The sequence below is a fragment of the Martes martes genome, assembly GCF_963455335.1.
Source record: "Martes martes genome assembly, chromosome: 5".
NCBI classification, from domain to species: Eukaryota; Metazoa; Chordata; class Mammalia; order Carnivora; family Mustelidae; genus Martes; species Martes martes.
In genome coordinates, this window is record NC_137892.1 from 139,600,198 (window position 1) to 139,627,814 (window position 27,617).

The 27,617-nt window shown below is 45.2% G+C and overlaps 1 protein-coding gene across 1 annotated transcript in view; it reads left to right on the top strand.

Annotated features, from left to right (window-relative positions):
- The window catches only part of ADAMTS12 (ADAM metallopeptidase with thrombospondin type 1 motif 12), a 291,803-nt gene extending 264,386 nt beyond the window's left edge, over positions 1 to 27,417 (top strand). Inside the window, exons 21-24 of the mRNA XM_080803336.1 lie at positions 5,133 to 5,309; positions 8,601 to 8,744; positions 15,148 to 15,301; positions 23,763 to 27,417. Coding sequence (XP_080659462.1) covers positions 5,133 to 5,309; positions 8,601 to 8,744; positions 15,148 to 15,301; positions 23,763 to 23,941 — 654 coding nt within the window. The 3' untranslated portion in view covers positions 23,942 to 27,417. The remainder of the gene's footprint in view (positions 1 to 5,132; positions 5,310 to 8,600; positions 8,745 to 15,147; positions 15,302 to 23,762) is intronic.
- The last annotated feature ends 200 nt before the right edge of the window (positions 27,418 to 27,617 follow it).

The window sequence follows — 27,617 nt, forward strand, 5'->3', positions numbered from 1 at the left end:
GGTTTTCAGGAAGAAGGGGAACACTACACAATAAGTATGTACATCAGTTGTAAGATGCATGCCAATTTCAGGGCATTAAAATTTGTAGGAGGAAACAAGAGGGAGTGTCCTCATGCAGGAAATTTAGGAAGTGACAAAATGGGTTTGAAAAGCTTCCATTGGATTTGACCCCAAAGCAATGCATCACCCACAGCCCCACTCACCGCCTGGTGGAACATCTTGATGGCTGCCCCTTCTGAAGTTTTGTAAACTGGTGGTTTGACAGGCCCTTTCTTTGCTTTCTGAGTACAAGCACTTCCCTTTACATAGTTAAGTTGTAACAGATCTTGATTATTTCTGAAATGAATCAGAAACGTTTTTACATTTTTTCTCCGAATGTTCTGTTTTCCCTCCTCAGCAGTGTTACCATTTTATTTTTGCAGCCTTTGACTTTTGCTGGAAAATGAGAGAAAGTGGCAGCCTTTCCTTATGGTCGCGGGTTTCAAATATTTGCTAATGTATTTGTATATATCACTAGTATTCCTGTCTCATTCTTCTTCTTGCCTTTGTGTTTATTGGATTTTACAGATTATCAATGGCATTGCTACATTTTTTTAGATCTGAATTTTTAGAAATAAATTTAGTGGGGAAAGATCCCCCTTTCTTGCTAAATACAGACCATCCCCAACTTTGATATATATCATGTTCACAGGAATGTATATAACAGTCCAATGTGCAAAAGTTAAAACTTAGACTTGCATGTTATAAGGGATTCTCTGTCCCCAGAAAGCAAAAATTGAGTAGCAGGAAGATCATTATATACTAAAAATCGCTGCCTTTATTTTAGTCTTGATATAATTTGTTAGATGTCTGAACCATTACCTTCTCCTGGCACCCCCTGAAGGTTTTAGATTAAGGGATCCCTAAAGAACAGAGGAATGAGAATGAGTTAGAAACATTTAGGACCACAGGAAGTGTGAGCCCAAGACCACCCAAGACCACTATGGGGCTCTCCATGATGGCCCTGCCCATCTCTCCGTCCACCCCGACTCTTTGCCCTCGCATTCTGATCAGATTGCCGTTCCCAAGTGAGACTTGTTTCATAGCACTCTGCCTCTGTACTTGCCATTCTCTCCATCTTGAACGTCCCCCACCCTCTTTTGCCAGCTGAGTGAGCATCTACTTACCCGATTTGCTTCAGCTCAAACTTCGGCTCCTTTTTCAATCCCTTTCCTGACCTCTTCAGGTGAAATTGCCCACCTCCTCCTTTGTGCCCTCACTAGATCATGAGCAACTTATGATGTGATATTTATATTAAATATAGCCTTTATTCCTCCATCTCATTTATGTAACTCTACCCTCCTGTTGGATTGGAATATAGAGCCTGGAACATAGAAATGCCCAATAACTGGAAGGCACGTGGGGGTGGCATGGGAGAAGAGATAGAACGAAGGATGAACTTTGGTGCTGTTCAACTTAGAATTTTGGGAACGAACTATTTCATCTTAAGGGTCTTATGAAACTGTTCAGCATAAGGAAAGGAACAGGAATGAATTTTTTTTGTATCCCAATTTAGTATTTAGTTCAACTTGGAAAGCAAGTAAGTATGCTGAAATCAGAACAGAATACAAATGCAGTGACCCCATACTTCACACCACTCCAGAATGTTGGGATAGTCTAATCCTCTCGTCTATCCTCCTTTCCACACCAGTGGAGAAACAGAGGCTGAGAGACGAGAAGTAGTTAATCCCACACTAAGGTAGCCCCTTGATGTCAGGGTCACACCTGAGTGCAGTCTTTGACCTCCCAACCCTATGCTCGAGCATCTCACTCTTCCTGACTGAACACTCTGTGTGAGTCCAGCATGGAACGAGTATCGTGATGACTTCACACATCAAAAACGACACAAGGGAGAATCGTGATTTCATTCTGTCTCTGCCAGTGATCCCTGTAAGCTAAGGGTATTTTTCATGCTAACTTGATCTGGTCTGCAGATCACACTGTTGAGCTGAGGTGCTAACTGGAAAATGGGACCATTTTTTTTTTTTAAGATTTTATTTATTTATTTGACAGAGATCACAAGTAGGCAGAGAGGTAGGCAGAGAGAGAGGGAGAAGCAGGCTTCCCACTGAGCAGAGAGCCTGATGCAGGTCTCAATCCCAGGACCCTGGGATCGTGACCTGAGCCGAAGGCAGAGGCTTTAACCCACTGAGCCACCCAGGCACCCCAAAATGGGACCATTTGATCCCAGGAGGGCACCGGCCAGGTTTTGTTTTCATTAGTCTGACTCTTTTGCTCAGTCTGGTCCACAGGCACCAGGTTAGGAAACTGTGAATCCAAATGACCCTCCTCTAGGGCAAGAAGAAAATGAACATAATAATTGGCATTCAGCATACAAGGCAAAACAGCATTAGGAGTGGAGTGATTTAATATCCTGCCCCTTCTTGCTTACTAACTGAACAAGAGGCTGTTTTGAAAATGGAATGAAAGTCATAGATTTAGTGCCCTTGTTATTTACTTCAGCATATTAATAAAGTTCATTTCCCATTGACTGTGAATAACAAAAGGGAAATGCTAATTTGAAAATTAAATTTTGGAATAACAGATTGCAACAGCAAATGAAAAAAAGGAAAATAAAATCCCATTTCATACTTAACTCTTATAAAATTTCCTTGTCCTAATAAAGATCCCTGTTGCTTTACTACGTGTTATTTCCCAGAAATCTGTTTTGTCAAACAAAGGGCTGCTTTGTGTGGAAATTATTAGCATGTTTCCTCATTTGTTCTGTGGCTGATTTCAAACTGGCAGTTACTTTTTCCTTTGTGTACTTATTACATGGCAGGAAAGTGAGGGGTTTTTAAAAATACATTAATTTATTTAAGAGAGAAAGAGAGAAAGCTCATGAGTGAGGGGGAGGGGCAGACGGAGAGGGAGAAGCAGGCTCTCCCTGCTTAGCAGGAGACTCAATCCCGGAAGACTGGATCCCAGGACCCCAGGATCATGACCTGAGCTGAAGGCAGATGTTTAACTGTCTGAGCCACCCAGGCACCCAAGAAAATAAAGTTTTTATTTTATTTTATTTTATTTATTTGTGTGTGTGTGTGTGTGTGTGTGTGTGTGTGTGTGTGTGTGTAGGGGGTTATTATTTGGCAAGTGTTGTTTATTTCTAAGAAGCTAAACAATTTATGGAAGCATTAGAGTATCAGTCTGTTCCTTGTCACATGGGCCAGCATCTTTCTATGTGACAGCCCAAGGTTGAAGTCAGGTGACTTGGTACAATGGGCAGGTGACAGAAGGGAAAACTGTACTGAAAGTTTTGAGGAATTTTCTTTCACCATCCCAAATCTTGCAATTAGGGTTATTCCACCATAGCCAGAAAAAGCATAATTATTCACTATGTAGAGAGGAGCCAAACATACCTAGAGCAACGGGCACACTTTCTTGCTGGTACATTGTCTCAGCCAAGACTGCTAATGAAATCATAGCTGGGAGGATGGGAAGGGTAAAGACACTTTTCATCTCCACAGCAACCACAGGTCTCTTCAGCCTCCCGGGAACTCCCGGCTTACCCATTTCTCCGAATCTCTGCATGCATTCAGCAAGCCTGTGTGGACCATCCGTGCGATACCTGGCCGCATGCCGGGTGCTCGGGACGCAGTGGTAACCAGAGCAGATAGGGTTCCAATTTCATGGCAGTGAGAGTGTCAGAAAGAGGACAGACAAGAGTGTATAAAAATTGTTCCACCTTTCAAGTTCTTGTGATAGAAACAGATAAGGAGCTGAGAGACATAAGAAGAGGGAGAGTCTCCTTTGGATAAAGGCTTTCCAGGAAGGCGTCTCTGAGGAGAGGACATTTCAAATGAGGCCTGCAAGGAAGAGCAGTAGCAGATAATGTGAAGGGTAGAAGGAGGAACATTCGGGACATAAGGACCACAGGGAGGTACTCTTATCCCACAGAGAGTCTGGGGGAAGAGCGCTGAGGAGCACAGGGGTCTGTTCCCATCCCTCCTACCTCGGGTCTCCAACTGAGTGTGGGTGGTGACAGGACAGGCCAAGTAAGGACAGGACTAGGAGAGACCAGAAGACGGGGGCAAGATGAATGGAAGGGATCAGCAGACACTAATATTCTAAAGACACCAGAGACCATGTCTTGCAAGCTTGAGTTCTGATCAAGTATCACGCAGGTGGAGGATGGAGTAGCTTCCAGAATCCAAGAGGTCAGGGAGTAGGTCTGCTTCTGAAGAGGCCGTGTCAGTGTGGTTTAGGGGATGGGACCCTAGTGCGTCAGTGTTACCATGACGTTAAGGAGTCAGCAGCCTGCCGGTGAACTGTGCTCTTTCCTGAGACACAGCAGGCCACGGGGGCTGCTACGCAAGGTGTGGGCCTGTGGGGGGCGGTGGGCAGTGAGGAGGACCTCGTGATGGCTTTCTGTGAGCCTGTGCTGAGCAAACGCTCAGTGAAGAAGGCAGGGGGTGTCGGCTGTGGGAGGAAGGATGGTGATAGAGACAAGCACAGGGTTTGCTCACTCCTGTGAGCCACTGGGCAGTTACTCCAGTCATTTCCCTCATACAGGCCCTTCACATGACCAAGGGTGACCCATTCTGCCTTCAGAGTCATGGAGCAAACAGGTTTTTGGCAGGATTCTGAGGGAGAGGTGGGTATGGCTTGGCAGAGACGTCCCCTTGTGGACAGCCTCATTCACCCAGGTTGACTCCACACCAGAGGGACGGGCTGCCCACTGAGGCCGATGCTATGCCAGCAGACCCCCAACCCCAAGGTCCGTGATCTTCACCTCAGCCCTGGGAGACACAGTTATATCCCAGTTTCCAAATATGGCACCCGAGGCTCAGAATGTTTCTGAGACTTGCCCAACAGCTCATGACAAGAGAGTGACAGAATGGGACTTGCCACTCAGCTCTTATATGTCCCCGCCTGTGTTTTCTGAGACGGGTGGGCCCATGTTTGGGAGCTGCTTGGGTGACTTCCTCTCCGGGGCCTGTGAGGGAAGCAGGTCACTTGAGCTAGACTTGCCCCTTCTTTATGCCTGGAAGCCTGGAACTTCATGGTTCTCTGCAGAAGCCCCCTGGAATTCAGGGGAATGGAAGCCTGACGCCAGGGACTCGGGTAACCCCCTTGTCTCCCTCTCCATGCAGTGCTCCAGAAACTGCAGCGGGGGCTTCCAGATCCGAGAGATTCAGTGTGTGGACAGCCTGGACCGCCGCAGCCTGAGGCCATTTCACTGCCAGTTCCTGGCCGGCATTCGTCCCCCACTGAGCATGAGCTGCAACGTGGAGCCCTGTGAGGAGTGGCAGGTGGAGCCCTGGAACCAGGTACGGCCTCCACATATGTTATCCCCAACCCTGGCCAGTGTCAGTCTCTGCGTTACCTTGCGAGTCTAGAAGTCAGGGGAGGCCGCATGTGCCTTGTGACAATGACCAGCCCCCATTCAGTGGCCCAGCAGTGTCCATACAGGAGGCCGAACAGGTCAACTTGAAGACTACGTTGTGTGGTTTCAGCCGTGACAATTTAGCGTTTTAGCACAACACAGTCTCCCAGTGGATATACTGGGCAGAACTGGGGTCCAAGTCAGAGAGATGCTCACAGACCACTCTGATGAGAGCCCCTGAGGGAAGAGCCTCCCATGCCTCTGCTAGACCTCCGAGGTTGAGCTGGGGGTCATGGCCAGCTCCTTCCCACACACAGTGTATTTTAGGGTTTCACCTCTCAGTTCAATGCCCAGATCGCTGTTAACACAAATAAAAGGAAGTGTGTTTGTGCCTGTGTGTGCCCTCTGCCCTCAAGGGCCCAGGTTCCACTGGGTCTTTGTCCTACTTCAGCACACGAAAGTGAAGTGACTGCTCTTCCGTGAAGTATGATGATATCGTTTGCCGGTAGACAAATACTGCAACAGCTCCAGACAACTCCCAGCCTTATCTGTGCATGGTAGGAAGAAGAGAAAAAAGGAACCCAGCATATTTGGAGTATGTCTGTGGGCTAGGCGTTTTGCCTGTGACACATGGTGTAACACTCACAGCGACCCGAATGGTAGGCTTTATTACTTCCATGGCGCGGGTGAAGAAATTGAGACTCAGAGATTAAGAAACTTCCATGAGTTCATACAACTAGAAAATAAATGGTGGGTTATTAGTTTTGGCACAAGGCAGACTCCAGTGCCTGTGCTCTTTCTACCACAGAAATCCACCCAGTAGGCATTGAACAAAGAGTGAACTGAGGAGAAGGAGTGAATCAGTGACTATTTGCCGGAGATGGGTGGGGGGCGGGGGTGGAGACCAAACCTTCCACGGGTTCTGGAAAGGAAAGTGGTGAACCACAAGTGTGAGACACAGAGTTAGCGTCAAAGCTTACAGAAGAATGTCTCCCCCACCGCCCCAAAGTCACTTCTAGTCTACATGTCAAGCAGCCGTGTTGATTCCTGAGGCTCTGGGCCGGTACCTGTGATTTCCGGGGCAGCAGCCACCACTGTCCCTTCTTTCTCTTCCTTACTGGCTTAGGGCTCGAGCACATAAAATGCCTGCTCCTCTCATGCTCTGGACCTCCAAGCGCTCCACATCTGATGAGCCTGGTGACAGCTTTCAGAATCCAGGGGTTTGCAGAGGGGCCTTGTGAGAGAAGTGCATCTGCAGGTTTTTAAAGATGAGCAATCAGCTCTGCCCTCTGGTTATGAAGAAGATGTATCCTGGGAGCCCCAGTCAGGAGCTGTTCCCTCAAGGGCTCCCGCCACCCTCCTTTCTGAATTAGTACTCTCATTCAAGCCAGCCACACAATTGGAAGACTTCCCTCTGAGGGAGATGGAAAATGCAAAAATCATTTTGAGTGTTCCTCTGGAGCTTTCGAAGGTCTGGGCACCCTCGTGCTTTACCCTGACTACCCATGAGGCTGCTTTGTCCGTACGTGCTCACAGTCCGCCATCCTGAGAATACTGTGGGCCCCCTTGGACATGTCAGCCGGCCCAGATGACCAGCACGGAAGAAGCCTTTCTGCCATGGGGATATCTCTGCAGGAGAGCTTCTCACACTTTAGCACACTTCAGAATCACCCGGAGGGTTTGTCAACACACGGATGGCTGGACCCCACCCCCAGAGTATCCAATTTGGAGGTCTGGGGTGGGGTCTCAATTTTGCATTTCTAGCAAGTACCCTGAAGATGCTACAGTTGCTGATCCGGAGACCTTGGACACTTGGAGAAGCCCCGGTGTATACTTTCTTCACCTCCTTTCTTGGGACATGACATGGCCAGATGGCTCTGAATATATGCACACATGTAGGTATATGCACATGTGCAGGTTATGAGGAACCTGCACAGATTCTAGAACTGAGCCCATAAGGAGAAAGAAGGGGCAGTGGTGGCTGCTGCCCTGGAAATCACAGGTATTGACCCAGAGCCTCGGGAGGCAACATGGCTGTTTGACGTGTAGACGGGAAGTGGCTTTGGGGAGGGGGGACATTCTTCTGTAAGTTTTGACGCTAACTCTGATTCTACACTTGCAGTTTACCACCTTCTTTTCCAGAACACATGGAAAGTTTGGTCCCCAACCCTCCCCGCCTCCCCCATCTGAAATGGGGGATCCCTTCTCTTCTCTCCTCCTACAGAATAAATGGGAAAAAACCATGTTGACCCTCGAAGTTGGACTATCGTGAAAGTAATAGATCTGTTCTTTCATTGAGCAGAATGCATTGATTGCATATGATGATCCCATTTTCTAGAACAACACCGCTCACGTCGTGCCTGAACGTAATGGGCAAGATGTTGCCAGCCGTAAATCGCTTTGTGGTTGCTGTTGTTGTTACCATACCATAATTAAGATTTTTCAAAGTACTTTTCAAAGCTTCTTGGTGGATAATGTAATTTCCTCCTAGAAGCCTTAGGAAAGTGAGACAATGGATCTTATGTAATTATATTAGTGAGCAAAAATCTGACACGTTTTGGAGTTGTCTCCCTTTAGGAATCCAGGTTGTCATCTCAAATTTACTTTTGCAAGCATGACAGTTGGTAGATCAGACCCCAGGGAAAACCTATCCAGGCCCCTATTCAAAGCCATGGACCAATTTAATTCTAAAGCATTTTGTAGTGGGAAAGGAGGACTAAATCCCATTTCAAGAGGAGATGAACAAAACTGTATTGCAAATGTGTGCTCCCTGTTTGCACTGTTGGAGCTAATCACAATAAAGACATCTACATTTTACATTTGGTTTCTAGATACTTGTTCCAGAAGGCAGAATGCAGATAACATAATGTCCATTCTGGAAGGACCACTCATTTAGGTTTTTAACCAGAATTCCTTCTGTGTGATCTCCAGTTCTGTGTTACATTGAACTATGTGGCATCTTCTGATTATTTTTTTCTCCTCTTCATATCCTCGGAATGTCCTTTATTAATTTCCTTCTTTCTCTTTAATTTTTTTTTCTTTTTTTTTTTTCTCTTTAATTTTTGATTCATCACTGTTATGTAGTCATTGTAAGGAACCTGCACAGATTCCAATATAGATGCTAATATTCTTATTAGCACTGTGGACAACAAAAATGATAATTAAAAGGTCTTCCCTTATCACTGAAAAGGTCACTCTGTGATTTTTACCTAAACCTGTCCCTGTTCTACATCAGTGTTCCAGGTCCTGTGGAGGCGGAGTTCAGGAGAGAGCAGTGACTTGCCTGGGAGGTCTCTGTGACTGGAAGAAAAGGCCCACACCCACTGCCCCCTGCAACAGCCACCCTTGTTGTCACTGGGTTGCTGGGAACTGGGACCTGGTAAGAGTCAATTACATTCCCTTCTATTTATTTTAGTCTTTTAAAAAATAGCATTGTTTTGTTTTGATTTCAAAGGTAAGATATATTCATTGTCAATGTTCAGCATCTCCACTGGTTTATAGAGGGTTTCTGTACATTTTAGTTCTGGTACTCTTCTGCCATTAATACCTCTAAATCTGTTAGAAGTTCATCCTTAGCTGATGTGTGGCCAATGTTTATGTTGTGAACTCAGAAGAGAAAAGTTCAAATACCGTCAAAAGACAACAGATCAAATACCAATATTATCCCAGAGGCACAAAGCCCAAGGAAAGACGGTTTTGGGTCCCAACACCTTGGGTCCTGGGGCTTGTCCTGAAGCAGTCAGTAGTGGATACACCCTGAAGCTTGAGACTTAGCCTGATTTTGTGAGTTTCAGATCTTGTCAAACCACAGATCAGCTTGCCAGATGGCCAGCCTGTTGGATGGAGACAAACAAAAAATTAAACTTCAAATAAGGAAAAGATTTATTGTTGTCACAAAGTTTAGTTGTTATATAAATAACTGTATCCGTGACACTGAAAACAAAAAAAATTCTACCATAGACAGTTTCTGCCATCAATCTGATGGGTCATATCCTGGATTCTCTAGAAAATAGAGTCTTAAGGCCAAATCTGATACTTTATTAGGAAATACCATGTCAAGGAAGTGGAGGTGATAGGAAAGAGGAAGGAGACAGGAAAGGAGGGGAATTGAGTATGAGGTGGTACGTTACCAGACTGACCTCTTGTCCTAAATGACTGCTGTTCGGGGTCAGGGACAACTGGTTGCTCTTTAAAGAAGGTCTTCTAAAACCTGTGTGAACTACTGCCTCTTAGGGTAGTTTGTCTGGGGGCAGGAAGGGAGGAGATGACCCTATTGGCTCCTATCTCTCGGGATTGTGGGTAAAAAGTGTCCTCTCAGATGACTAATATCCCCTGTTGTCCTGGGTTATTCACGTGTGGGCAATGGAAAGACCCCACCGTGTCTCATGTCTCAACAAGAAAAGCCTGGAGTCGGGAGGTGAGAGGCACACAGCATAGACATAGGAGGTGCAGGCCAATGGGTTGGGCTGTGCTTTCACAAAGCTGGTTACCACCTCAGTGGGGACGGATCAAAGGCCAACAGCTGGGAGACAGGGAGCCAAGAGGATCTGATATACAAATACTTCAACCATTAATATTTTTAAAGTGCCTTGTTCTTGTGTATTTTGATTGTTCTGACACAGGCCAGCGTAGTATTTTGCCGCACATAATGCCCTCGGATATTTTGCAGCTGCTATATCCTTATTGATCCGCATTGTTCAGAGCGATGTGGTCGCTCCTGCACGCTGCATGACCAGTTCACATGCTGGCATGTGGTCTTGAAAAAGGCTTCTGCTGATACATCCAACTCAAAGTTGTGCTAGTCTCTGGATATCACCCACTCAAATCCAGGAAGAACAAGATGATTCATTATTGCTAAAGGGACATTGCACATGAATCATTTAACCCGCAAAAATATTTTTAAAATGCACTATTTATTATTTTTATAGCTTGAAAAAATGCCCAGGAGACAAAGAAGAATGATGCCAACCACTTCATTAGATAGCCAGGGCACATAGTACTTTCTGTGAATCCCTATTTCTACTGGCGTCTAATGCTGATTCCTGATGAATTACCAAAAGAGACACTGGTGTCACGTGCAATTGTAATTTTTTCATGTAAATGTAATTTAATCACTTTATATTTGGGCATCTCACAGTATCTCCCTCAGAAAATGACTTCATTTCCCTTTTCACTAGAAATTCAGTTACTCCAGAACCTAATTTCTTCATCCGTCATTGATTTCAGAACCTGAGAAGATAATACCTAATGAATAAATGTGTGTTGCAGGATTAGGCTCCTCAAAAATACCCTGGGAAGTGCCTGGAGGGCTCAGTTGGTTAAGCCTCTGCCTTTGGCTCAGGTCATGATCCCAGAGTCCCAGGATTGAGCCCTGCATCAGGCTCCCCGCTCAGCAGAGAGTCGGCTTCTCCATCAGACCATCCCCCGAGTAGTGCTCGCTCTCTCTCTCTCTCAAATAAATAAATAAAATCTTAAAAAAAATATATCCTGGAACCATGGATAACAATATAAGGATCACTAACCAAATCACATGTGATCCTTAGAAGATAATTGATGTAACATGAACTATCATGAACATGTTAAAAATTTGGGCCCCCTTCAGGAACACAAAACCCCACAGAAGATAAACAACTACAGATGGAAGTTTGTAAGTCTGTCAATTCCCTGAGGCTCTAGTACATCATTGTTCATTGTAAAGGAAAGCTGACCAATATTCTTTCTGGCAGGAAAGATAATGATAGTCCAGCAAATGTTATAGTAATGATGTGTGAAGCATATCCTGCTCTTAGGGAACTCATTGAGAAGATGAAATTGTCAAAAACAGCCCCGTTTGCCTATAAGAATGCAGTCTGCTTCTCATTTTGGCACTTAGGTAGCATCCAGGTTGTAAAATGAGGTTTTGTATGGTTGTTGTTCTTCAATTTCCAGCACATTTTTTCAATTATAATCATCTTCTGGAGTTAGAGCAGAAAGCATTAAAATCATGGAAAAACTTAAAATACATAGACTCACCCAACAGTTCTACCTGTAACAATTTTGCCCACAAATATACCATCAAACATAATCCTAGATGACGATAAAGATGTTCATTGCCATAGTGTTTGTAATAGCAATTCCTAAAAATAACGTAATATCCTCTGATAGAACTGGTCAGTCTATTAATTTGTTATAGTTCAGCCCTTTTAAGAATGAGGTAGACCCATATTTCTCAGTTGTAAAACTTTCTAACAACAGAAGTTGAAAATTTCTTTAGAGCAAGTTAGAGGTAACTGCCTCCTGGACGTGGACATGAGTTAAAGTTTCCCTGGAAGAGCCATGGGTCAGAAAGTCATCAGTTGTGCATGTCAAAGATGAGGGGACTTGAAGGGTGGCCAACACCTACCAAGCCAGCCTTTGGGATTGCTCTTGACCTCCAGCGCCTATAATTAAGTGAAAAAGGCAAATTGTTAGAGTGCAAGTAACACATGCAGATGGGTTGAACATATTCATTTGCCTCTGTTCCCCAAACTGCATTAAATAAAAGAGGTGAAAATTAAAAGTGCCACAAATCCACAAAGACAAGAGAACAGGACACAATATCGAAGGAGTCAATAAAATTTTGGAAGCTAGAAGCAGATAGCCAAACTTAAAGTTGACTTAGCATGGTAGAGAAAGCCAAGAACTGTCCATAGCAGAGATTTTCTCTGAGGCAGCTGTTAGGGGGGACATGGGAGGGGGTTGGGTGTTGGGGGATGAGAGTTGGTTGAAAGTTTGTAAAGAGAGACATTTGGCTCTTAAGATCTTTGCTGACCACAGCATAGAAGTCTTCTTGCTGGAGAAGTAAACCAAGAGAAACCTTGGAATCAGTCATGATTGGTGAGGACAAAAGAACTTCTCTCACCATTGATTAAGTGAAAATATACACAGTACCTACCATCCTCCTTTCCTCGATAGAGCTCCACAAAGACAGGGAACAGAGTTAGCCTCAAGAGAAAAAAACCCCACACAACACAGATCTCTTCCCGATCACCTTATATAAAGCTACCTTTCAGTAAGTGCTGCCACCCATGAAACTTCCGGTCAGCTCACAGGTAACTCATCATAAGTCAAGAGCCTAGGATTACTGGACATTGAAAAAAAAATCTATCACACCAAGGACAAAATAGAAAACGGAACAAAAGAAACCCCAAGGAACAGAGACCTTGAAAGAAACATCAAACTCCTCTCCCCGCCGCCGACAAACTTTATCTCTTCAGAGAAACAAGAGATGACATCCATGACCTAGCTTCCTAGTACAGCTATATAAAAAGAGTATTCAGAGAATATAAGAAAATCTTAAAATTTTTTAGAATAGCAAAAGTAAAAAAAGTAAGTAGAAGGATTGGGAAAATAATGTGGAGAAATCTCTCAAGAAAAGGAGAACAAAGACAGAAAGAAAATATGATGAAAGATAAGAAAAGTAGAGGATCAGACCAGGAGATACAATATCAAAATAATATTCCAAGAGGGAGAATGGAGATGGGATAGAAATGAGGTGGTCAAAGAAAATTAGTAGATAGTAGAAGAAAATTTTCAGATTTGGAAGACATAGGTCTCCATGCCCATTAAATGCTACAAGACAAAGGAAAGTCAGGAGAATGGAGGACCTGTTTCTACATCAGCAGAAGCAGAAAACAAATCTGACTTTCCATTGTTGTTACCATGACTGAACTCAAGGATATCTCCTGTGCACTTAGAACTGGGCCTACCCTGTATTAGTAGTAAGTGCAAGAAAATTATTCAGTGAAGATGCTTGCATTAGTTTTAAGACATCTAGTGGTTCCTCCTCTTCATAGTTCTCCATGCCATCCATGTTGGCTGAGTGGTAGCGAACCAGAGATTTATAGCTTCTCAGAGGTGAATCTTTGCTAGTCACCTGCTGAACCCTGGGAATCAACATTTCCAAACAGGCCAGTTTAAGCTGAAGAGAAACCTGGGGCTCTGACTGAATAGTCATCCAGGACTGAATGAGACTAGCATGGAATTCAACTAATCAGCGTTAGCCCCATCCTTATTTTGGGATGCTCAGTTCTACACCAAGATTCCTTATTGTTGCTGGTTCCAAAGAAGCGGAACTGAGCATGGAGAGAGGTGTAGCTTCTCTCTACAACCCCAGACTCACAGCATTACTACCATTAGCAAAACCCAAATTAGCCACCATGGTTCCTGCTTAATCCTCCAATAAAGTACAACATAAATTCATGCATCTTCTTTACTCACAAGTCATTTTCTTTGAATAATAAATGCATGGACAGTGACCTATCTGCTTATTTTTGTGCTTGGCTTGGGATTCGTTCTTTCATCTTCATCTGTCCTGCCCAAGAGGGCCTAGAGCACTTCAGCACCCAGAACTAGCCCAGCCTGGCTCCATCAGACCCTTAGGAGAAGAGAGCAGGAAAGGCAGTCATTTGCTTTATCTAACAGCATTATTTTACAGAGAAATAAAGTGAGAAGTTGAGTAAATGATCCAGGACAATGTAAAGTAGGTGGAAAAGCCCATCTCTGGAATCCTGGTCCAGGGCTCTTTGCCAGATTCTGGCTGACTAACTTCCCTTGTTCTTCCCACTGGCCTCTGTTGCACACTTCTATTTCCTCGGGATCAGCTCAGTAGTTGTTTCTTACTGGTTTCTGCCCTCTGGGAGGTTTTGATTACATAAGAAAGAAAAGGCTAAAAGTAATAAAACATGAAGTAGATGTTAATCATTAGAGTATCTGGGGTCCACAAGAGCCAAAATGTGGAAACAACCCAAGTATCCATCGACAGATGAATGGATAAACAAAGTGTGGTATAAACAGGCAATGGAATATCATTCCACCTTAAAAGAAATTCTGGCACTTGCGATAATGTACAGGAACCTTGGAGACTTTACACTAATTGAAATCAGCAAGGACCAAAGAACAAATATCGTATGATCCCACTTAGATGAGGTATCTACAAAGGTCAAATCCATAGATACAAAAAATAGAATGGTGGTTGCCAGGGGCTAAGGCTGGGGCTGGGAGATGAAGGAGTTCTTATTTATGGGAACAGTGTTTCAATTTGGAAAGATGAGAAAGTTCTAGAGATGGATAGAGGTGATGATTGCACAACAGTGAGAATGCACTTTTAAGGCACTGGACGCTATACTTAAAAACGGTTAAAAGAGTGGATTTTATGTTCTACAGATAAACACAATAAAAAGGCTTTTTTTTTTTTTTTTTTCAAGAGTGTATGTGGTAAGTCCAGACAGATGTTCTCACGGCCCCAGGAATCACAGGCCGCTTTTGCGGGCCAGAGAATTCCCTTTGGTTTGTAGGCAGCTGCAAGCCATCTTGCCTCTGGTGCCATGTTGCCTGTGTGGCTTGAGGCCACAGCAAGATCGAGCGGGGCCCATTCCACGTTCTCTCTCCATCCCTCCATGGTTTTCCTCTCTCATTTCTCTTTCCTCACATCTGATTCCCAGCCCCAAATCAAAACGAGTGCAGAGAAGCTGGATTTCTGAGGCACCAGGACCTAGATATGAAATTTTGTTCTATTTTTTCCTGCTGTTTCACCTTTGTCCACATTCTTCAGGGAACCCCACAGTAAATTAACCGAATTCAGTTCACAGTCAGTAGTATAGACTCCTCAATTCACATCCCCAGATGACTAGTGCTTTATTCCCTGACTCCTTCAAGACGATTCCTGGCCATGGAGACTTTCCCCTGCTTGAGCACAGCGGCGTTAGAGACCCCGTCGTGCCATGGGGAAGACTTGTGACTCTCCGTGCGCCCCTCTCTTTCAGTGCACCGCTTCCTGTGGGGGTGGCTTTCAGAAGAGGACCGTCCATTGTGTCTCCTCAGAGGACAATACGACTGAAGACCGATGCGTGTGTGATCACGAGCCCAAACCTCCAGAATTCCGAAAATGCAGCCAAGAGGCCTGCAAGAAGAGTGACGGTGGGTGAATGAATGACTGCTGGGCGGGGAGAGAGCTTTTCATAAATAAGGTGTCCCGTGTGAAGTCATTGTGGATGGTTTTAGTCCCCATTTTTTGCGCCAGAATCTTCATGCTGAAGAGGCCAGCCAGCTCCACTCAGAGCAAGCTATCAATTTGGTCAGGTTTGACGCTAACTCCTTGAGGGATTACCTCATATATTTTCCTGCCTCAGAGCGCACTCAGGGTGATGACATCCTACACAGACGAGAATCTCTTCTGCTTTGTCAGAAATGTCTGAGAGACGCGCCCGTCCTCCTCAGGAAACCGGTCAGGGGCCGAGCGGCCCTCTCTGTCAATGCCGCACCGCTGGCTTAGCTCAGGCGCCACAGAAACAGCTCTGAGGTGCAGATTCGGTGCAAGGGATCCATTTCAGAAATGCTCCCGAGAGAGACTGTGAGGGGAGTAGGGGCAGCAGGACAGAAGAGGGAGAAATCACGGCCAGGCTGCTGCTTCAGCCTGGTCCCACGGGGGAGCTCCGGGGAGTACATCGTGCATCAGAGCCGTCTGCTCCTGAGGTCCCAGAGCTGGACTTCCATGCTCCCACACTTTTCAGCCATCGGCCAAGGGCCACCCCAGGGGAGGGGAATTCGCAGGTTAAAAGCTCTCTACATGGAGAGACAAATGAGCTCCTGCAGATACAGCGGGCACTCCTCCAAAAGAGCCAGGGTCTCTGGGTATTAGTGGCTGAAGAATAGGGATGCTGGCCCTGGGGGCGGGGGTGGGGGTGACACATGAAAGTGGACCAAAAAATCTGAGGAGGGAGACCTGAGCAGGGGAGTATCCATGTTGTCTGCCACATCCAACCTCCACTTTCAGAAAGCTTCCCAGGTTGAATGACCTGTGGTCACCTTCATCATGTTAAGTGTGTTGAACTCCAACCTGGAAAGGCTAAGAGGCCTGTTCGTGAACACATGGAGGGCTGATGGCAGAGCCAGAGTCTCAGGCCAGGTCGCCTTCTCTTCACAGGCCTCGCTCTCTCCAGGGTGGAAGGAATCCAGCGTTGGAATCAGACAGCAATGGGTGTGGGTCCCATAGCAGCCCCTTTCTATCTCTGTGACCTTGGCAAGTTATGTAATGCTCTGAGCCTGTTTCCTTTTGGCTCTAAGGAGAATAATAACACAGGCCTTCTAGAGGTATTGTGAAGATTTTAAATAGCAGGTATTGAGTGGGTTTGAAAAGAAAAAATTCCATCAACAAACCAGTTCGATTACCTCCCTCGAGCACCTTACTTCATTTCAATAGACTAAGAGTTTTCTTATCCATTTATGAATAGGTCCGAGCATGAATTCTAATGTCTATTTCATTGGTTTCTGGGGCTTCACTGATATGTGAGGTTTTTTTTAATTAAATTAAAAACCTAGAGAGAAGGTTTTTAGGTAGGGAGAGAGGATTTTTTTGATAGTTACATCCGTTACAAAGTAGAGAATGCCTCTTATAGATGTAGTCCCGAGATCGGGATTTAGAGGCTCAGACTGAATTTACTCTGCCCCTCGTTCAAAAGCTGACTACTAGACACCAGCAGCTAAGAGAAAGACTCTTGAAAACCATCATGTTGGTGGTCCCCAGCGGTAGTCGTGTTCTGAAGCTTCTTCAGGATGAGAGGTAGTGAAGGCTGCGATCTGTTAATCTATTCCTCGCCTCCTTCCAAGGACTGAGGGGGGCTGGCATTCCACGGAGACCACCATTAGAGTTTGTAGCCGAGAAGATTTTCCCTAGAGGTTCCTTGTTGACAGATCGTGCTCTTCCTCAGCACATATTTGCTGGACCCTGACCAACTCCGTGTAAACATCATGTCAATCAAGAAACAAAGCCGCAACCCAGTGACACTGAGAAGGGAAGTGAGGATGTTACAAGAGTTCTTGGAAAGGCATTGACTGCAAACTGGGGAGTGCAGGGAAGGCCTGTGGAGGAAGTGAAGGATGAGTAGATGGGTCAGGCAGGAGGTTCCTGGAGAGGCTTTTGGTTTCTGCAGTAATCAGGAAGAATACAAGGTCATGGCGCAGAAGCCTAACTCAAGCTCCCTGAAGGTTAAGGGAAGTTAGGAAAGGTAGGGCTGGAGGGGAAAGCTGGAGCTTAGGAAGCATGCCAGTTAGTTTGGACTTTATCCTCAGGGCAGAAGGGGCAAAGGGGCACTGGAATATTCTAGACAGGGGTATGGAGATGAGAAAGTCATGCTGGCTGCCATTGGAAGGTAGACAAGGAAGACCACTTCAGAGATGCAGCTGTCCCCCAAGCCAGAGATAGATGTGATATAAGCTGGGGTGGTAGACGTGCAGGTGGAGAGAAGGAAGTGGATTCAAGAGCTAATGTGACAGGACTCTGTTCCTGGGGGAATAAGAGGGAGGATGAGCCCAGATTTCCAACGTGGGCCACCGAATAGAGGAGGCTACCATTCACTAGGCATCCTGTGCCCAACAGTGGGTTTGAGAATGAAGAAAGGAAATGAGTTCTGTTTGGAATGTGTTTGTTGATAGGCCCATGAATCATTTAGGTAGGAGTGCCCTGTGATTGGTTTCCTAGACAGATGGGGAGGCCACGAGGGAGTTTTGAGCTGGAAATTCTGAATGCAATACACTGAGGGAGAAAATGCTGTAGAAGTGATTGTCATGTGCAGTTACTTTCTGACCAAATTACATTTGAGGATGGCTATCATGGACCTTACTTGAAACTCTAAGAAAAACTACTAGGGCTCATTTTCAGAGGTGTAACTAACTTTTAGTTTTCCAGATTCTTACTACTCAAAATGTGGTCTGTGGACCGGCTGCCTTGGCCTCACCTGGGAGCTTGTTAGATGTGCAGGATCTCGGGCCTCACCGCAGACCTGCTGAATCAGAATCTGCATTTAAACAAGATTCCCAGGTGATTTGTGCACATGAAAGTTTGAGAAGCCAGAAGGCGAATTTGAGACCCTCTTCCTTTCATGTCATTTCATAACCTTCTATTGTACCATGTTTTTAAAATGTTAAGGTTATAGAACCCATCAGTGTTTTGTTGATTTTTACATAATTGAAGCTGCAATATAGTCCTCTTTGACCACGTCCAGTGTTATGGGCTCTTATTTTTAAATTCTATGTAGATGGTCTTTTTTTAAAAAGATTTTATTTATTTATTTGAGAGAGAGAGAGAATGAGAAAGAGCATGAGGAGGGGGAGGGTCAGAGGGAGAAGCAGACTCCCTGCCGAGCAGGGAGCCTGATGAGGGACTTGATCCTGGGACTCCAAGGTCATGGCCTGAGCGGCAGGCAGTCACCCAACCAACTAAGCCACCCAGGGGACCTATGTAGATGGTCTTTAACTGTTTGATTGCTGGACAGTGCAATCTTCAATAATCAGAACCAGGTTAAATGCATACTTGGTATGACTTCTCTTGAAATCTCACACTGAGAAGATGACGACTAACAGCTGGCTGGCAACAGATATAAATAGCAATGAATTCCACTCATCAACAATTATCAGGGCAACAAAAGTTAATTATGAGCTTCTCTTGAAGGCCGAGCCATGCTTACTCATATAGAAACAACATGAAGAGTAGCACCAAGAAATTCCTTGATTTTAAAAACCCACCACCCACCCTTACCCCCTTGTCCTCTAAAATGCTTTGAAAATAAGTCATTTAGTGCCTGGAATCTTGTCAGCCAGCCAGCCAGCACAATTAACATATGCCCTGTGTCCATCTTACAAGATCAGATATGAATTCCACGTAAAGTTTGCTTTCCTCCAGGCCATTTTATTTCCTTTAGATGCCATCTAAGTTGTTAATGATTTAAATTCTAAGTCAGAACTACCATTTCCATAGTAGAGACTACATAGTAAAACCCTAAGTATGTTTAGGTATTTTTTAATTTATCCAGAAATACTTACTGACTACCAGGTATATCCTAGACATTACATTCATAATGATTAAAAAACAAAAGCAAAACTCATACACACACCACTCTTCCTAGGTTGGTTGTTGTTTTTCTGTTTTGTTTTAAATTTCAGGAATGAGGGATAGAGAAGGCAAGAAAGAGAATAAGGAAAGTAAAAAGGACAGTACATAGACCCCGAGTTGGTACAAATGAACATTGGAGTCAGCAAACTTTCTATTCTGGAATATTCTTTCAGATGAATAGGATTTCATGTTTTCATTTATTCAGCAAATATAAAGGATCACAAGATACGTCCTAGACAAGTGCTTAAAAACTGAGGCTACAGAAAGAAGTAAAATACAGCTCCTGGCCTCAAGGAACACAGACTCTTACAGAAACTGTATTTGTCAGCAATATTGAAATTGTTTTTCAACTTTCTTTTGTGGGCAAAATATTATCCTTTCAGCCTAGACACAGCTGACAACAAAGAAACAAGCTTTTAACTGTCCCTTTAAATTTCCAAGCTTGGTTTCTGTTGAACCGACAGAGCCAAATTGGGATCTCCTCTCCAAGTTGCCCCTAATTACAAGTATTGTGTGTGCTTCGGCTGGGATCCAGTGTGCTGATGAACACAACAAGCCTTCATTGTTTTATAATAAGAAAGAGAACTGTGCAGTCAAGCCATGCCACAATGTTGGGCTCACGTCATTGTCTAAATGAGCTGCTCAACATGGGCCTGGAACACAGGCTCCCCATTTAGGCCACCACGTCCGTTCTTCCTTCGAGTGCCCCACTCTCGAGCAGGAGGACCCCAGGACCCAGCATGCTCCCAGGACTCTGAGGACCATTGAAAAGCAGGCTTCCTTATGTCATGGTTCAGGCAAGATCCGGCAAGAACACAAAGCGTGGTTGAGCCTCTCTCTGTCCCGTGGGTGTCACCTAACCTGACAGCTGAGGGTCTGTGTGGAGCAAGTGAAGAGGCTGTGTTCCAGAAAGATCTGTCCATGTGGCCCCCTTCCCATCCCATCCCCCATTGCCAGTACAAGAGCTTCATTCCCTTGGTGGCACCCTGGGAACCTTCTCTGAAACAACATTCGGATCTCAGTCACAGCTCCATACCAGCTATGCAGTATGGGGCCAGTTACTAAGACTTTTCAGAACCCTCAGTTTTTAAAAGCAGAGCCATACCCATAGTACACTTCCACGTAGATCAAATGAGATAGTACAGAGGAAGTATGTGGCCTGCTGCGGGGTGAGTGCACGATCTGTTGTATTTCAGTTACGATTATTGTCACAGGGAGAAGGTGCATTACTGTCTTGGGGGCTACTGTACCCGGCTACCAAGAGCTACACAGCTGAAAGCAACAAAAATGTGTTCTCACACTTCTGGAGGCCAGAAGCTCGAAATCAAAGTCTTGATAGGGCCATGCTCTCTGTCTTAGCCTCTCTTCGTTGCTGACAGTCCCTGGCTTTCCTTGGCGTGTAGCTGGGTCACTTCAGTCTCTCGTTCTGTCAGCACAGGGCCAGCTTCCCTCTGATGTCAGGGTCTTCCCATGGCTTTCTCTTCACTGTGTGTGCCGGTCTCTCCTCCTCTTTTTTTTTTTTTAATTTCAAAAGGAAACTAAATTTAATATAGCACAAATATTCATCTTTTTAAAAAAATTTTTTATTTCTTTTCAGCTTAACAGTATTCATTGTTTTTTTTTTTTTTAAATTTTTTATTTATTTTCAGCGTAACAGTATTCATTGTTTTTTCACCACACCCAGTGCTCCATGCAATCCGTGCCCTCCCTAATACCCACCACCTGGTTCCTCCGACCTCCCACCCCCACCCCTGCCCCTTCAAAACCCTCAGGTTGTTTTTCAGAGTCCATAGTCTATGGACTCTCCACCTCTTCTTATAAGGACACTAGTCATTATCAAGGATTAAGGGCCCACGCTATTCTGACCTCATCTTAATTTACATCATTATTACACCTTCAAAGAACTGTTTCCACGTGGGGCCCCTAGGTGGCTCAGTCCTTAAGCATCTGCCTTCAGCTCAGATCATGATCCCAGGTTCCTGGGATTGAGCCCCGCATCAGACTCCGTGCTCAGCAGGAAGCCTGCTTCTCCCTCTCCCACTCCCCCTGCTTGTGTTCCCTCTCTCACTGTCTCTCATTCTTTCTGTCAAATAAATAAAATCTTTAAAAAAAAGAAAAAAAAACATTTCCACATAAGGTCACATTCACATTCACATATGGCACTGCCACTTTGGGGGACACTTAAACTTTGGAGGATGCGGTTCAGCCTACAACAGGTAAGAACTTTGGGAACCTCTAGGAAGCCTTTTTTAGAATGGTAGACACCCTCGAGAGATCCCACTAGAGCCTTAGCAGAAAAGGCTCATACCACCACTTATAGAACAGTTCAAGATAGAATATAGTACCATGTTTAAGCAAATATTGTATAATAATGCAAGTTTGGAGACTAACACAGCAGGGATCCATGTGGGCCAGTACGGCCAAAAGAAGCTTCATGAAGAGAAGGAAGGCAAGCTGACCTTTCACACTGCCTCTGTCTTCTTCCTCTCCTGAAGTAGCCCCAGAGCACTCCCCTGCTCACGTCAGGGGAGTCGTGGGGCAGAGAGCTATGCCGCCTGGCTCTCCTCCAGCTGCCACCCACAAGGGCTTCAGGAGATGCGGCTAAGAAACTGCAGCAGGCCTGTGCCACCAGGCAGGGCACCAGGCACCCTGCCGGCCCTGCTCCAAAGCCAGCAGCCTACAAAGGAATTCTCACCTCATTCTGAACAGCAACCCACACGATACCTGGCCAGAAGTCACGGGAGGAATCCTTGGCTGAAACACGTACGCCTTCTGAAGGAGAGCACCTGAGAAACTTCCCTGTGGATTTCAGGAGCGATTGGATTTTATAATAGGCTTAAAGAAGAGGCCTGAAGAAGAAAAGACTCCGCAGTGAAGACCTTTTGGGCTCTACAAACACTGTGTGTTACCAATTCCCAACTGCTGTTCGAACCTGCAAACAAAATAGGACTCTGACAGCTAACCAAATACGTTTTTGTTTCTTCACAGAAAAACAAGCTGGTGTCAAGCGAATGATGAGCTCTGAGGAGATTAAAAGCTTTTTTTTTTTTTTTTTTGCCTTCATGACCTGACCGTGGGAAAAAAAAAACATAAAGAGGAAAAAATACCGTCATGGTTTTTGGATAAAGAGGATATTACTTCAATTTGTGAAAAAAGTTTTTCTTCAAAACTATTCAGATCTCTTCTGTTAAAAAGAAAAAGCAAGGCAACCAGAGCTCAGAGAGGCACTGAGGCAAACTTTGAAACAATTTCACTTTAGAGAAAGAAAATCTGCTCTTCAGGTCCTTAGTGAGTTTCTTCCAGCTCAAGAGTCCGTGGACCAGTCCAGTCTGAGTACCGCTCCCAGAATGTGTGTGCTGGTAGTCCCTGAGAAAGTCCCCGCCTCGTGGATAAAGAAATCAGGGCCAAAGGGGGAGAAAAACAATGAGGGACTTATTTGCTTAGACCTGTCAGAGTAGAACAAGGATTAGACTCTAGGTAGTTCACTGGGTGCTTCTTGTGGGAATTATGCACATATGTTTTGTTCTTTCACCTGAACAGTCCATTTCTGGAGGGCAGTGATCACATTTCATACATCTGTATCTTCTGCTCTGCAGAGCTCTGCTCAGAATCCGCTGGCTGGTCAGCTAGCTGGGTTATCGTCTGGTGCTTTGAATGATATGATTGATAAAACCATAAGCTCTAGAGTCAACATTGTCTCTGTTTAGCTCTGGCTATGCCCCATACCAGCTGGGGAACATTGTGCAGGACCTTAACTTCTGTAGGGCCTCGTTTGTAATAATGGAAAGACTCCTGTTGGCCTGATAGCCCTGCTGGGGAGATTACGGAAAGCAGTGCTTGTGAAACATTGCATTCAACGATGGCATGAAAATACTGCAGAGCCAAACACCTCTAAACCCAGGGCCTTAAAACTACAATCATGGGTGGTTAGCTCAGCGTCTGTGGGTCAGCTAAGGTTCAGCTAACCTAGCTTGGCCTTGGTTGGCCTTGGCTGCAAGCTGGAGGTTCTGTCTAGGTTTGCTCCCTGTGTCTCCCATCCTCCGCAGTCCACTAGTTGCACGAACCAGGTCCTTCTCCTGGGGACAGCAGAAGCTCATCAGGGCGGGCTCACCACATTGCACTTCCCAAGGCCCCATAGGGATCATCTCTACTGATACTACATTGTCCAAAGCAAGTATTGGACTGAAGCCAAAGTCGAGCCGTGACGTGTTCACCCCCCACCGGGCCGCCATGGCAAGGGTGGGAACGTATATGGAGCTGTGTTACACAGGAGTGAAGCACTGTGACTGATAATTCAGTTTAACACAAACACTTTGTACCTTGTCTGTTCCATAATCACCATTCAGTGGGTGTCAACTACTATGAATTACTACGAAGCCTTTCTGGGTAGACATGTAACATCTTCCATTCATAGAAGTTGTGCTCATTCACTTACAAAGGATAATCTTTGTTTTTTTGTGTTGTTTTTCTTATTTTTCTCTCCTTCCACAGATTTACTTTGTACCAAGGACAACTTATCAACCAGTTTCTGCCAGACACTGAAAACCATGAAGAAATGTTCCATGCCCACTGTGAGGGCTCAGTGCTGCCTCACATGTTCCCAGACACACATCGTCCACACCCGAAGGCCAAGAAAGCCACAGTCACTCAAAAACCCCAAAGCATTCTAAGTCCAGAAGGAAGCCACCCCCCACCACAGACCACAGCCGCCTGCTGACTGACTCTCCCGCATTCTAGCCCCAGGGACCACTTCATTGAAGTTTTTCGGGTTCAACTTTGGTTCAAAACAAAATCCGCTGTGTTTTATTCGCCACAGAATGCCTTTGCAGAAGGCGTGGGATGACAGTGCTTGCTACTCCCTGATAGGCCGGTGAGATATCGAGGAAGTTCAGGCCTCTCCTGGGACGGGTTCTTGGGAAAGGTGCCAAATTAGGTAAGTCAGTGACTGATGTCTTCTCCCGCCTTAAAAGGAAAAACAAAGACCCCAGATTTTTCCCAGACTGCCTCAGGAGTATCTGGAAATAGAGCCACATGCATCCAGGAAACAGTCTTGTTAATTTACCTTGGTGAAATCCTCCTTTTTTTTCCTCCCTACTTGGGGAAGCTGCTGTTTAATATGTCATGGGAGAGCTTTCAGGAACATTCCTTTAATTCACCCAGGTGAAGGGCCACTTTCTTTAGTCAGTACTCAACTGGGGCAGGGAGAGAAGGTGCTGGCTGTATCACTCAGTCCACGTAGACTCGTCATCTGGGCTGTTAAGACTCCCATGCTGGCCTGGAGACATGAGAAGAAGAGGAAATGGTCAGAAACTATAGACTTTAATAAAAGTAAAGGATTTAGCTTAATTATAGGGAAGACATTCTGACTCAAGAATAATTTCTATGGAAATTCTTAAAAAGGAAATGAACAGAAATTAATTTCTTGCCAGTGTAAGAAAAGAAACACAGACCTTTATACTTACCCCTTTCCTGGCAAATACCTTTCCTTGGGGGAAGAGCAGAGGAGTCTTCTCATCTGACTTTTCCTCTCCAGCACGTTCCCTGCCTCAGTCATCAACTCAGAGGTCCATCTGTCTTTCTCTTACTGGGGGTTCACACACAACAGCTGCCATAGTCAAGTCCATGGTTGCAAGACACTCCTGCCTACCCCAGGACATAAAATGGGGCTCAAAATCAAAATATGTCAGAGAACCAGGTACACTGTATTAAGCACAAGAACTTAATACAAACTTCTAGTCTTGAGAAAAAACAAACAAACCCATAGATAGCTCCAAGCGACGTTAAATAGGACCCCAGTATACTCAGTACTTAACTTTTGAAGGTCTGTCCCTTAGGGGAAGCAGGCAAGTCAGAAGAGTCCAAAAAAGTGAAATGAAAGTGAAAATGCTTGTTCGGGATGTTCTCACCACTGATTAGGCAGCTGTGGTCTCAAATGCAAGGCAACTTTCCTGGTTTGTAAAGGGAGGCATTTACAGGAACTGAACCCAGAGAGCGAGGTTGGGGGGCGGGGATTGGGCCTTCAGGTCACGAGCAGCATAGCTGAGGCTCATGCACAGGTAGACTGCACTTACTGTTCCCCATGGAGCACAGAGTCCCTTAGCTCCCATGGATTACCTATCCGTTCAGCAGAATGGTGCTATTGAAAACCGGTGCTAATATGTAGAAGGGGGCAGGACTGATAGAAACACACAGATAGATGTACAAGTGGACAAGTCCATCCACATTTGTCAAACATGTAACGGTATTGCCGGCCAATGCCAGTTCTATTGCTTGGACACTAGAAGCTTAACATTGTTAATATGATGTGCTTTTTATTTTTTTTTTCAAGCCATTAATGTGTATTATTCTGGTAAACTCCTGTGGAAAATAAAATACTAAGGTTGGGATGGAACTTAAGAGAGAAGAGAAACAGGACAGAAACAGCTATGTTTACCTGAAGTGAGGGAGTTTATTTCCTGATGATGAGGTTCTTGTATTCTCTGTCTTTAAAGGCAAACACTGCTGGCTGATGACAGTCTCTGGTGACATGACGGTTTTAGAGAGGAGAGGCTTAAATGGTTAGTGCCGTGAGTGGTGGGGGAGAACCTGGTTTTTTCTAACAATGCAGTTTGCAAAGACTGTTCCTAGAGTGGAGTATGGGCTTTCGGGGGGTGCTGAGTGTCAGCCCTGGGCCCGAGTTACTTCACCGGTACTGTACTAGCTATCAGAGGCCTATGCATGTCATCAGAGACCTGGATATGACCAGCCTTTCAAAACTCAGGAACAAACCCGGATCCCTAGTGATTCTCAGCAAACTCAACTAGGCCACATTTCCTAATACGCAAAATGGGCCATGTTATTTATGACCCACGTGGTGAAGATGATAGACGTGTGAGGAGGTTCTGCCCTGAATCTCCATTCTAGGCCTTTCTCCAGTTTCTCAAAGATAATAAATTAGCCCCTCATCATGCATCCCACACATTCCCTTCCTGTGTGGAGGCTGCCCTGTGGGATCGTTGTGTGGCCTCCGTCATTCTGGACTCCAGGCTAGAAATAGCCTTGCTGTTAGTCATTTGACACAGTCATTTGCTTGACAGTCACTCAGCTTTGGATCATCAGGGTTCGGACAGGTCCCTATGCTTGTAATCAGAGAGGGGAGACTCTGAAGACAAGAACCTAGATAGTGTCTTTACCATTTCTTCGGTGCTCATGGGGGACAACACGAAAGCAACATCATTGGTTTACTTAACACACGACCTCTCTTCTTCCCACCTTGAATAAGCAAGTGAGAGGTGTAGCAAAACACACTGGACACCCATCTGCCATGAACCCAAGAGGCCACCCCAGGGTCTGGTGCTTCAATACAGCAAGGTTCTCGAGCCCAGGGTGGTTTACACTGCCTTTCACCTGGTAGAGTTCGCTGTTCTCTGAAAAGTTGTGGGTTAATTTATTTCAAGGGACTAATGAATACTTTTCTAGAAAGGGAAATCATTCTGTGGATACTACAGTTGCCTCCTTATGGGAATGACTTGTTGTATGATGACTTTCTTGGTGCAAGCGATCCAATGTGGTGCTTTCAGATGTTTAGCGAATGTTCTGGATAACTTCCATCAAGTTTCTGAAACCAGTTTGGGAGATTTATATTGTTTCAGACCATCATTTCCCAATCAATTGGCTTAAATCCTTCAAACTCTGAGAGCTACACGTTGCTACCCCAGAGACCACAGGTCTTAGCTCTTCTCCCTCTGACTTTCAGATGAAACCAGGGGACAGTATCTGGTGCTCAGTGACAATGATTCACTTTCAGGGGAGAAACCACATGACATGAACTGCCTGGTGCTATAACTTAGCCAACATGTTTGATGCTACTCCTGTTTTGTGGTATGGCTAATTCAAATATTGTTGTTATTAGTAGTAGTATTTTAAATTATGTCATATAAAAAAAAAAAAAACCCACATCAGTGGCAGAGCTCAGTTCTCCCTCTGACTGTGCTCCAAAGTGCTTGTATGATGTGTATGGCCCAACCCATCCGCTCTCCCTGCATCTCTGTGCTGTGCTGCTTTGCCAGGCCCACATTAGGGGGGTCCTTTGGTGGGGACCTCAGTACTTAAAACCTGATTGTAATCATAGCCTGCCATCGAGTGGCATTAATAAATGGCTAAACTCATTGATGTTTCCATGTGTTTCATTTACTCCTGCTGTGAGACTCCCACCACCCACCAGTGTTAACATGGGATTCAGCAACTGGAGGAGGAGGATGCCAGTTTCTTCCTCCCACACTCCATGCCGATTCCTTCCTCTTCCACCCCGAGCTCATTATGTCCCCGGATGAGTCACATCCCAGGTGAGGTGGAATGTAGGTCTCT